The sequence below is a fragment of the Armigeres subalbatus genome, chromosome 3 (assembly GCF_024139115.2).
Source record: "Armigeres subalbatus isolate Guangzhou_Male chromosome 3, GZ_Asu_2, whole genome shotgun sequence".
Classification (NCBI taxonomy): Eukaryota; Metazoa; Arthropoda; class Insecta; order Diptera; family Culicidae; genus Armigeres; species Armigeres subalbatus.
The window spans coordinates 362353673-362366678 of record NC_085141.1 but is presented as its reverse complement, the minus strand read 5'-3'; the positions used below and the strand labels follow the sequence as shown (position 1 = coordinate 362366678).

General features: G+C 41.7%; 1 protein-coding gene across 2 annotated transcripts in view; it reads right to left on the bottom strand.

Moving 5' to 3' along the window:
- The window catches only part of LOC134226276 (arylsulfatase B-like), a 39089-nt gene extending 26485 nt beyond the window's left edge, over positions 1 to 12604 (bottom strand). Inside the window, exons 1-2 of one of the 2 annotated variants that reach the window (XM_062706938.1) lie at positions 12245 to 12604; positions 10512 to 10901 (exon numbers count right to left, since the gene is read on the bottom strand). In XM_062706938.1, the coding sequence (XP_062562922.1) occupies positions 10512 to 10901; positions 12245 to 12361 (507 nt within the window). In that variant the 5' untranslated portion in view covers positions 12362 to 12604. Of the gene's footprint in view, positions 1 to 10511; positions 10902 to 12233 lie in introns of both variants that reach the window. The other variant, XM_062706940.1, reaches the window with a different exon arrangement.
- Between the last annotated feature and the right edge of the window lie 402 nt (positions 12605 to 13006).

Here is a 13006-nt window from a genome sequence, read left to right as displayed (position 1 = left end):
GGGATGTAATGCCAATGAAGAAGAGAAGTGTATTTTCAATGCGTGGCTGCGGTGTACACTTCGGAGAAACTTCCGGAAAATTTTTTGAAGGAACTTACGAAGGAATTCCTGGAGGAATTGCCGGAGAAATTCCTGGAGGATTTCTTTTTTTTTCCTGCCAGAGGATTTCGTGGAGGAACTTCCGGAGGAACTCCTGGAGGACATTCCGGAGCAATTCCTGGAGTAACTTCCGGAGAAATTCCTTGTGGAACTTCCGCAAGAATTCCTGGAGGAACTTCATGGAGGTACTTCCGGAGTAATATGTGATGAAATGTCCCGAGAAGTTTTTGATGAACTTCCCGACAAACTCGCTGAGGAACTTCCGAAGAAATTCTGGAGAATTTTTGACGCTTGAAATTAGTTCTCGCCGACCCACGCCACCACGCCGCCACCGCCGATAACGAACGGTGTGACGGCGCCACGCCGGCGCCGCTGGCTGAAAATGATCTATCACGTCGCCGCCGGTAAATTTCAATCGGCCTACAGGTTTAATAGGAACTAGTACGTATTCATTTTTTTTAATCAAGAGAAATTTAAAGTTACAATTTTAAAATGTTCAATTGATATTTTATTCTTAATTGAATCAACAGAATAAGCACTTGTCATAAGACGAGTTTGTACAATCCCATTGAATTCCACCACTTAATTGTATCTCGACAGATACGTAATTCGACCTCAACAGTAAGTGTCTTCAGTGTCTCGTACTTGACTCGACTTACGAAGTCGTGTAATAAAAGTTGACCTAAAAAAGATGGTTTGATCACCGAGTGACTTTATTTAAATTATACTGCACAAAGCGAATAGTGTAGAGAGTAGATAAAGTAATAAAGTAATTCGCCCAATGAAACTATCTATTATAATAGTTCAAGATTATTGCATCAAATCGGTTTCCAATACATCACTCAACACTGTTTATCTCTTAAAGTGTCTTATTCAGATACGTAATTAACATGTCCCTACATTCACTATCGATTGTTATTGCTTGTAACTTGTACACATAAAAGGCCAATGGTCACCGCAGAACACCGCAGGATCAGACACATTGCGATTACAGGTACAGCCAGCTCCAGTGCCTATTTAGTCTGGGATGCAAGAAACGTGTTGATCGTGAACCACATTACTGGCGCGGGCAAGGCCACATGATTGTTTAACCTTGTATCGCATCGGTCAGCGTTCAGATCCGGCGAGTGCACCGTTTGAATATCATTACCTTATCATCTACAATGTGGAGGCGCTCGCTGCCTTTTCCCACAATTCTCACTTGAACTAGTGATTGCCATGGCGCAAATGTTTGCAAGCTGCTCGTTGACTGCCCGGTAATCGGGAAACAATAATTGGAGAAGGTAGTGATTTATCCCTGCGGGTGTTGGTAACTAGCGAGGGACTATTGACACTCGCTGTGACGTTGGGCTTAACATTTATCCGTCTAAATTTATGTACTTCGCGTGATGACGCCGGCATTGATTGCTAAATGACTGTGATTCGTTATCTTGGCTGAGGGAGCTCCGGTTACGAAATAGGTGTGACTCGAGAATTAACTCCCTTGAATCGGAAATAGGGTCTATGAAGTTGTGGAGTAGTGCCAACGAGCAACTTGTTGTCCCCAATTCAGGTGGTCTATTTTAAAGGTTTCCTGTGTATTTATGTTCGAGACAATTAATTATATGTTAAAGCCTGTTATCCTCTTGTTCAATTCTCCATCTCACTGTATCAAATGTATTTCAACGGGAAATAACATCAACATAAAGGTAAACGTCAGGGTTACCGCTGGGGTAGAAAATGGAAGAGAATCTACCGCGCCGGGATAGAGGAGGTAGGTAAGTATATGACCTTAATACTAACGCTAGGTTCAAACCTAGGATAGGTTATAACAATACAATTGTGAGTGCCTTGTTATTTTCTACACTCATAAAAAACTGCCCATTGTTTCCACCTGACAAAACACGTAGTTTTTTTAACCCGAAATTCACGTAAAATTTACCTGATTTTCCCGTCGAATTCTCATTATACTTATAATAACATTAAATCGTTTATAACTATTGACGGCATCCGCGTCAAATGACCGATCCACCAAACTTGATGATCATTGATTGGCTTGAAACTTTGTACTTGCTTTCAGTTCAATTTACTGTCCATTTTCTGCTGATCGAAAAAAAAAAAATCGATTCTCGGGTATAAACTGAGAAGGTCGTAGGTGTTTTTGCAAAAAATAATTTCAAAAAACCCTTACGCGGAAATTGTTGAATGTATCAAGGAACTAAACTGAGATTATGTTTCTGGGGACAAAAAGAGCATTATGCAGAAACAATTGCACTTGCCAAAAAGTGTTGTTTCTCAAAAAACTCAAAATGCACGATGCGAGTTAGGGGGCCTGCCTAGGATGTGGTGGGGTTTGACAGTGGGCTCTGTTAAACCTCTACAAAAAGCTGCATGTGTCCATAAGCAGGCCCTATCAAACCCAGTCATGAACGTATATGGTGTCGTGTAGGATGCTGAAGTGCAGGCGATAGAGGTACTTTTCTACACAACATGTATGTATATCGTCTCCAATTTAGCATCTTGTATTGCACCATGTGCGATTTTATGTAGACTGGGAAGCGATCGTGTGCCGCTCAAAGCGCACAAGCCCAACACGAGTGCCAACCGGCACATCAGAATTAATACCAGCGAGATCCTGATAACGGTATACTGGTCAAGGCAAGTGACACACACACGCGCGCGAAAGTAATGCAAAATAAACGACATGTAAAATGAACGTAAATTTACATTCTTACTTAACGTCAAATAGAGATAAAATAAGGGTTGCTGAATAACATTAGCTTTCCGATTACTATTAATTATTTTCAATTTTAATCCCGTTTTTTTACCTTTCTTGCGTTAATGAAATGATAACGCGGGCGTCTAATCCGAAATTCAAATGAACAATCGCTCACTTTGAGCGATTGATTGTTTATTTTCGCGAAGAATGAACAATTGAACAAATTAAGGAAATGCTAATACTGCTGTGTAGAAGTTTCATAGGTCACATCACTTTCCATGGTGAATCCCGATCTATGTTACTGATTACCCCACCCAACTAACACTACTTCCTTCCCGTGGTAAATGTGGAGATGCAGAGGTATTCTCGGTCTCTAGTAGCAACAATTACCACCAAATCACATTCCCTCCCTTTCTCAACTAACTGTAAGGACTTGGCCGGCGGCGTTATTGTCAACATTTGCGAGCTGCTGAAACGTGCACTTCGAGAATAGTTGGTAAATCCCAACCACTATTCACTTGGATCGTAGTGCAATTTGCATCAGTTCTGATCAATCACGGAGTAGCAACTATTGATATGTACAGTCAGTCTAAGCTAAGCTAATAAAAGTTTTGAATGAAAAAGATACTGATGAAACCATTTTTGTTATTTGTATTCAACACTATTCTAAACTTACTCACGATTTAGAACGGAAATTGGCAATTGCGTTCCCAAATTATTGACATAACTTGTTTTTTTCAATTGCCGCAATGCATTAATATTAATGCACATTAAATTGAACTTATGAAGATAATCCCTAAATAGGCTGACCAGATCATGTCGGTGAAAAAACGGGACAAACTCACTTGCAAAATGGGACATGTCAAAAAGCCTTTTGACAAAATTCAAGAGCTGTAGAAATTTCAAAATTCATACGCTTAGTTTTCCTTTTCCGTGTAAGAAGTTAGAAAAAAAATTTAGACTGGATACCATAACCTTCTGTTGTATTAAGTTAGTTGTGGAAAAATATTAAACTACAAATATTTCGTTCTTCAAAGGGGCGCGGACAAAAACACGAAGGAACAAAAAATTACGCATTTATCAAAATATTTTTTAAAAATTGTGGAATTTTGACATTTTATTTTAATTCACTCTTAAACATGCATTAAGGACTTTATTACTGACCAATATCACAAACTTTTCCAATCCTAAACAATTGAAAATAACAAAAAAAATAGTCAAAATACTCTCTTAAACCGGTCTGGGCATTAGAGAGATAAAAAAAATAGGAAGAAAAATATGTCAAAAGACAAATTTAAAAAAAGTAATATGGTAAGATATTATTAATTTCCCGTGCTAAAACCCTTTTTAATGAAAATAGGTGAGAGAAAATTTTGCGTATAAGAATAACAAGAATCTCAACAAGGAAAGAATATTAATAAAATGTAATTTTAATTGTTTCCATAAATATCAGAATTATTCAGAAATACTTTGAATGATTCTTAATGTTTCGATTCTTTTCGAACGATTGAAACGATTGAAAAATTCCATTATTAATAACATGCTCCTATATCAATAACATTCGCAAAACAGGCAATTTAGGCTCAATTTGTGTCGTGTTTTGTTGTTTTCCGGCGTGCTCACTGCTGAAAAAAAAATGAGAAATAAAACAACTAGCGCACCAATTCTTTGTTTTTGAGTGGTATTGATTTGGGTACATGGTATGAATTCAAGGAGCAGTTCCCCTATATGGCCAAGCAAATTAAAAAGAAATAGAATTTTCTACTTCACAAGAAAAAAAATCGAAAATAAACTTATTCTGGAAATTAGAATGTGTGTCCCTGTGCTTCTCTCTTCTTTTTGAGTACGGCACAAAGCAATTGGAGGATTTTTGATCCAGAGGTTGCGAGTTCGATTCTCGATTCGGCTTAGGATGCTTCCGGGTGAGAAGCATTTTCGGCTCTTTGAGCACAGTGTTTCATCTGCCCAGTTTAAAGTAAAAGGAAGTGACAATGTCTTCCTCAAATGAACACATTTGCCCGGTATAAGGCAAAGAGGATAGATAGTCCCTTCTTTGAATGAACTCGTTTGTCTGAAATAAAGTGAATCAATGAGATAGTGCCGTCTTATTCTTTATACTCGTCTATCCGTCTTATAAAGCGTCTCGATAGAGAACGTTTGTCCATAATAAGGCAAGAAGAGGAGATAATTCGTTCACTATAGGAGCGCGTTTGCCAGATATAATAAAGGATTGCTATGGAGCAATTATATGTTTCAAAACTGCTGCTATGCTACACTTATCCAAGAAAAAGCCAATTTTAAGAACAATCTGAAAAAAAGCCTAATGTTGTTCTGAGAAAATGAAATCGGCTAAATGTTTTTCGATAAAATATTATACATTCGATACATATTGTTTATATATTTATTCCTTATGCAGGCCATATGGTATCAAAATAAGAGAGCACATTAATCCTTATTATCATTTTCAATTCATTCATATTTGCATTATTTCGAGCTAACGCCTATTTCTGAAGAAGGGACCACATCTACCATTGCCTTACTTCGTGGATTTCTTTGTAAGAATGGATTACATTCATATTATCTTATTTCGGGTAGATACGTGTTATTAAAAATAGAATAATAACAATAATAATCTGGGGAAACACTCCCTAAAGGAGCGATGCATTTGCCATTGTATTAGTCCGAGCAAATGCATTATTTTTAAAGAAGGAATCACATTCACCATTGTCTTAGTCCGGGCAAACGCAGTATTTTTGTTTAAAAGGATTCACATCAACCATTGCCTCAAACTTCTTAAGAAGGTATTTACACTGCCGTAATCTGGAAAAGTGACGTAACAGCCATTTTACAACATGCATGTTTTTCATTTTTCTGTTAAAGAGCTCGATTTTTGGAAAATGGCGTATACGTCACTTTTCAGATTACGGCAGTACAGGACAGGAGTTTAATTTCGAAGATAATAAAAATATTTACCAGAAACGCTTTCAATCGGAATTGCCGTTTGCGATTCTGCTTTAAAAAAACCCAGATTAATCCACCTAGCTTTGGTGGTGCCTTTCTCGCATTTAGTTAAGACACCAACCTTATATGGGGTTTATATGGTCCGATGTACCATTTTCTACATAACTTTTAAACGCAATGACCGATCGTTATAAAATTCAATAGCGATCAACAAGACTTTGTCCCCTGTCGAATGAAACCTGTTGCGAGAAAATCGGTTAAGGATTACTATACGAAAAGTTGTCTAATGTTTTATATAGTTTTTGTGCACACACGTACACACACAAGTACACACACACATGGCCACTGCGAGTTAGACCGGGACCATCGTCCCTAACCCCTAATCACAAGGCGTCAAGCGACCCGTGCCGAGGGGATGCATGGCCAGGGGGGTGAAATAATAAGCTAGGCCTTTAACGGAGCCTGTGGGGTACCTGGGCACCCTCCACAGTAATTGTCCCTTACCGCGCCATGCTGGGCTCTGGCGTGGTGGACCTCTTTTCCCGAGCAACTCGTGGGACCTAAATGGAAAACCAAGTCAATTCTTCAATTAGTGGTAGTAGTGTAGGCGACAACCCCTTCGCAAGAGGTGGCTTGTTCAGGTCTCCGCCTAGGAGGCCAGAGGCAATAGTCGGCAGCTCAGTGCGCAGCGCCAGCGTGGGTCACTCAACCTTCCTCTCGGCTAAAAAAAACGCCGGTAGGGGTTATTGACGGCCCATTGCTTGTGGAGGCGATGAACCGCAAACGCGATGGGCTTTCGGCCTCCGAGGTGGCGACGGAACAGCTGGACGCCATCATCGACTTTGCGTCATCGAAGCATAATATCAGCAAGGACCTCAAGAGGAGCTTGCAAAAACTTCGAAAGTCGATGCTGGACGCCAAGCTGGAGAGGGCGGTCGGGACGGCCAAGTGTAAACCCGTGAAATCGGTGGAGTCGAGGTCTACCCAGACTGAGGCCCAAGGATTCGCGGACTCGGGCAAGGTCGAATCAACCGAAGGCGTGCCAGCGAAGACGGTGGTACCAAAGTCTACCCAGACTGAGGCTCAAGTATTTGCGGGTACGTCGGGGGTGACTGCTCCAACGGAGCAGACACAACTGCGGGGGAGACAGTCTCCAGGGGATGAGCTCCCTGGGGGCCGCTCCAAAACGCGTAGGGTTACTATCCCGAACAAGGGTAGTGGGACTGGGAAGCTGAACCCCGGCCAGGTACCTCCAAAACCGGGGGAGGAAGGACCTGGAAAAGTCCGTCCACTCAGGAAAAACGGTGGTAAGGGGTTACGGCAGGTTGAAAGTTCTCAGCCGCACCAGACCAGGGAAATAGAGGGGGATGACGCCTCCTGGACCCTGGTAAAGAACAAGAGGAAACTGAAGACGTCAAGGGCCGAAAAGAAGGCCCAGGCGAATGAGGGTAGCAAGAAGTCTAGGGTAGGCGCCAATCGCTCCAGGGGCGATGCCCTAGTCATCACGGTGGACGAGGCTAAGTACTCGGACGTTTTGAAGGCGAAGAGGAGTGACGTCAAGCTCGGTGAACTCGGTGCCGACGTACGTCGAATAAGACGTACCCGGATGGGCGAGATGATTCTCGAGCTGAAGCGGGGCGTCTCGCAAAAGGGCGCCGCCTACAAGAAGTTGGCGGAGGAAGTCCTAGGCGAGACGGTCAAGGTGGGGGCACTCACGACGGAGGTGAATCTAAGGGTTAAAGACCTGGACGAGATCACCGAAGTCGAAGAGCTCGTCACGGCACTGCGGCGATAGTGTGAAGTGGAGACGCCCACCTCAGCCGTTCGGCTACGGGAAGGGCCGGCAGGGACGCAGGCAGCATTGGTTCGGCTATCTGCAGCGGACGCCTCCAAGGTAGTCAAGTTAGGGAGCGTCAAGATGGGATGGTCGGTATGCCCTGTGGGCATATACGAGCAACCCGAAGTTTGCTTCAAGTGCCTGGAACCGGGGCACAAGCAATGGGACTGCAAAGGCCCTGACAGAAGCAATCTCTGCCGACGCTGCGGATTGGAGGGACATAAGGCACAATGCTGCACGAACCCTCCCAATTGTTTGATTTGTTCCAGCAAAGCTGTGAACAGCAAGCAACCCATGGGGGGTTCGATGTGCCCGGCGTTTAAGCGTGCTGCAAAATCACAGTGCAGGTAACCGGGCGGGTTCCGAGCCCGAGGACGGAAAGGGGTCCTCGTCAAGGCTGGGGCAGGCGTAGGCACCGCGTCGGCAAGTCCCTCTGTGTGCTGGCGAATAGGCCCTATCGCAGAAAGGTCAATTTGGGGTGCACGCGGCATCATCATTCTTGATACCAGTCGTGTAGAGGGAAGCAGGCGCGAAGTCGACCCTTCCCACCTTCCGAGGACATAGGGCGTGGTAAAGTCACCTGGAAAGCCGGCAACGCGCTGGCACGATACCTTGGTGTTCTTCTAAAAAAGCGAGTTACGATGTTCGGTGCTGCAAGGACACGCAGCTAACCTCGAGGGTGCGTTGTGCACTGGCCCCCCTTTGAAGCATTACTTTCTGGTTGTACCGAAGGGACTATGGGCTTGGCGGCAATGGAAACGGTTTAGCGGGTCGGGGATGTAGTCCTGCCTCCCTCGGTGATCCCTAACCCCGCACTTCCTGGTCAACCCAGGATGTCTGTTGAGCAGATTCCCCCTCCATTACTTAGGAAAAAAACACACATACATACACACGGACAGACAGACATGTGCTCAGCTCGTCGAGCTGAGTCGATTAGTATATAATACTATGGGTCTCAGAGGTTTCTATAAAAAGTTCGTTTTCGGAGTGAAATGATAGCCTTTCGGTACAACTTTGTCGTACGAGAAAGGCAAAAACACAGCTGTTGTTCGACTATTGTAGATTAAAAAGCACCTTGGAAATCATACTACCCTGATATTTTTTTAATTTAAAAACAGATCATGGATGATCTAAAATATCTAATACTACCAAAGGATATTGAGCTGATAAGTGTAGCATAGTTACGGTGTACTTTGTAGATTGGACACTAGTGATACTTATGTTTTTCTTTTGAAATCCTTATTCAAATTGCTATCAGAAATCAAGGAAGGTGTGGTCCTTGATTTCAATCTAAGATAAAAATCACGAAAGCGAGGATTACTACTCCTGGCCACGCTACTTTTTTTTCGGACGCATACAGTCGATTGCGAAGATGTGTTTGTAAGAGGTACTATGTTTTCGGGGAATTGTTCCATTCGCGGAAATGTTATATTCGGGGAATTGCTACCTTCGGGGAAATTGCATTCGGGGAATTGTTACATTCGGGGAATTTGTCGTACAATCTATAAGCACATCTGATCTAATGTTTTTTCATCAGATTTGCACGTTACAATTGTTTTCTATTCGGTTATTATAATCAACCATCCATAAACTGGTCAAACAAGTTACAAATCTGACAATAGTTTGATAATAAAAAAGAAATGGATATGAATGATGAACTGGCACAGAGTGCCAAAACTGTACTCTTTGAATTGCTTTTCGATAGATGTTGTTAAAAATACCTATTGCAATAATGATAATTCGGTAAAAAAATGCGAATCCTTATTTGGCAAGCCACGTGGTATACGACACTGTCATGTGTCTGTTTAGAAATCTCATCAATTTTCCAATTGTGGGATGCCAGCAAAAACGGAGACAATCTTTCGTGAATGTGTTTTATAGATTACAGAATTAATCTGATGTGTGTATGTCAACTTGATTTCAATAATTGGTTATCATAACGAATGAAAAATAACAATGACTTTCAATTCAACTTCTAAATTACAATCGTTTCATATGTGTATAGCTTTATCAGTTTAGAGACATCTACACGTCAAGTGTAAATAATACACCAAATAATAAATGAGTCAGCTCGTCGCATTTCTCTCGTGAAAAACATTATGCCCTAATGCCTAGCTATATGGCTTTCGTCTAGCCTTTGACGTAATAGATTATGATTTAAATTTGAGCAAATGTTATAAAATAATTATTTTATTTTCTCATTACAGACGACGTGCAAACTTAAAATAGGAGATTATGATTTAAATTTGAGCAAATGTTATAAAATAATTATTTTATTTTCTCATTACAGACGACGTGCAAATTTAAAATAGGGAGCGGTGCCATTTGGGCAGCACTCCCTATTCCCGTCCACAACGTAAATAACTCGAACGCGTTCCAACCAAATGGCTTGATTGTACATCACTAGATATCGACAGGAACTAACCATGTACTAGAAAACAAGTAATTCGGTTGTAATGCGCTCGAGTAATGAACGTTGCTGACGGGAATAGGGGGTACTGCCCAAATGGTTCTCTACCCTATTCGCAGTTGACGAACAAAAAATGTAGGAGAGTATCTGCATTCTGTTATCATATTTGGAAAATCACGAAAAGGATCAATTGCTATGTCGTACCTTATTCAGAGGCCAACGCTCCCTGATAATTTACTTATCTTACCGAAAAGATAGAAAATATTCCACAATGAGATACGTCGATGCTTCAACAGCTGTATAATTATCTTATACCGCTATACGATATTTATAAATTGTCGTACGCAAATAGTATGCAAATTGGGTCACAGTCTATCGTGACTCTTGATTATAGCGTCTGGCGACAAACAGACGAGTTGACGGAAGTTTTATTGCCGGTATTAACTACCTTTAATGATTTGACTGTTCTATTATCTCTTTATTGTACGTTCACCTGGCATACTTACATTACTCATCTGTAAGCTATGATCCCAGTAATCGATGTACGGTCCAATATACCCGAAGTGGCTTTCGAATCCTCGCCGTGTCGGTGTGTAGGCCTGCCGGAAAAATCCAAGGTGCCACTTCCCTACCAGCCGCGTTCGATAGCCGGCCTCTCGGAAGTATTCCGGCAACAGCTTTTGATCCAATCCAAGGCCCCATGGTTCGTTGGATTCGATAACATGCTGCTGCATACCAATGTTGATCGGATGTCTTCCGGTCATCAACGATGCTCTCGAGGGAGTACACAACGGAGGCGTGTAATGACGATTCAGAATCACGCCATTGTATGCCAGAGCGTCGATATTCGGTGTCCGAATTTGCGTGGATCCATGAAAGCCAATATCGTTCCATCCCTGAACGAGAGACGGATAAGTATTTTCAGCACAATGGAGCAGAAAGGATCAGTTTGAGTCTCTGAAGGATTTTGTCTTGCCGTGTAAGTTTGATTTTGCTTCAGCATATTTCAGTTTTTATTTGCCAATTTCTGAGACTTGCAACATAAGCAGTAGGATAAGCAAAAGGCAGCTTCATTGCTTTTGCCCATAAGTGATTTCAGTGTACATTTTCAAAACATGTTTAATTCATATTTCAGTCGACACCGCCAAACCAACAATTACCAATGAAATAAAAAAGTCGCATCAGTTTTCAGTTTGATGACCTTAAGCATGCAAATGCCTACAGTAGAAGGTCTATGCCCAAAGAACAAGAAAAGCATTCCGATGAAAACAATCTAGAAAATTCCCACATCATTCGGCAACCAACAATCAGTGGTCCGTAAGGGCGAGGAAAACCAGATGCTAAGCTTGTTTAGAACTGAGACATACGCATAGAGTGAATTGGACAAGTGCTTTGCCAACGTTATAGTCAAACAGTGGCGTAGCCACGGGGGTGGTTTTGGGTACAAAACCCTCCCCAGAGACAAAATTTTTGGAAGAAATTTTTTTTTTCGAAAAAAAAATGTTCAGAAAACCCCCACCAGACCAATTTTCTGGCTACGCCACTGAGTCAAGAGCATAAGTTAGATTGTCACAGCTGCGTTAGTTTCAAGGAACACGCACAGATTAGAGAACGATTGTTCTTGCGTTGAAATTACGATACGCACGGCTTTTTGAAGAAAATAGGTCTCAATTAAATTAATTTAAAAAATTACGAATCTTTATCTTTGAGAAACGAAATCATTATCCGTCATAATGCTGTTTATAATGCGTATTTGTATATCCCGCAGGGAGAAAATTACAGGCATAATACGTTAATTCTAAACACGAGGCCTACACATAACTATCATTCGTTTTGGATATATTTATTTTGTCCTATCTAACTCAATGCGTTGACACAAATTCATTCTGAGGGTTTAATGTAGCTATTTTAAGTACATATGCATGGTTACAGGATTGAATGTTTCTAAATATTCAGATTTATAATTGAGAACACAGAAATAGAATTCAAGAATAAATCAAATTATTTATCGATGCATACAGTGGAAGTAAAAAGGCGATCCTTCAAAATGTTTTTAGGTTTGTATAATTTTACGCTATTTTTGTTATACAAAACTTGTTTAATGTAGATGAAGCTTTGATTTGAAATAACGAACAAGCTAAGCAAAACCCTTCAGAAACATGTTTCGACGATTGGAAGTTGTTTCCTTGTGCAAACAATCGATCCTTCTTCTGTAGATCGCAACCCACCGCCCACGTACAAGATCATCCGTCACTATCACAATAATGTTCGGTCGCGTGTTTGTCCCACTCAATTTCTCCCCAGAAGCACTTATCACAGCCAGCAGCACCAATCCGAAACAATCGCGACGACTCATATCAGTTTTCTTCTAAGATGCTTTCACAACAATCGTTAGCCAACAATGCAACCGTTTCGCTACGATCACCTTTATGCACTCTGAAAGCACGTGTGAAATGCACTTCTCTAATGGACGCGCGCAGCTCACTTGTCCGATCCCGGTGGAACTTGAGCGCCGATTAATGTCTCGATCATGACTGATTCGACGTTTGCCCGGTCCAAACAGTTTTATAAGTTGATAGTAGCTAACAGGTAGATAAATTGCACTCAGCACTCAACCAAGAAGCAGTATAGAACAATGCCTCGATGCACAACTCCACCCCGGCACGTGCAGTGTGCGGTAGACCGGCAGTAAACTTAAACTGGCAGATTTTAACCACGCGTCACCTTAAGCCCCCATTGACCGGCATCGTTCTCGTCACAGTGCTGAGGTTGAGCTAGGCGAGTGATCTCCACTCGCGTGAAAAGTGCATAAAAATGCTGCACTACTCATCTGGACGATCAGCCAACGATTGGCGTTTACCTGCGTTTTTTTCACTATGGGTAGAGCAGTTGTAGCTTTACTTGCGCTGCTTAATATAGTGATAATTTTGAATTTTCTTTTTCTTTTTCTTCAATAGCTTTAAATTCCAACTGGAACATGGACTGCTTTTCAACTTAGTAT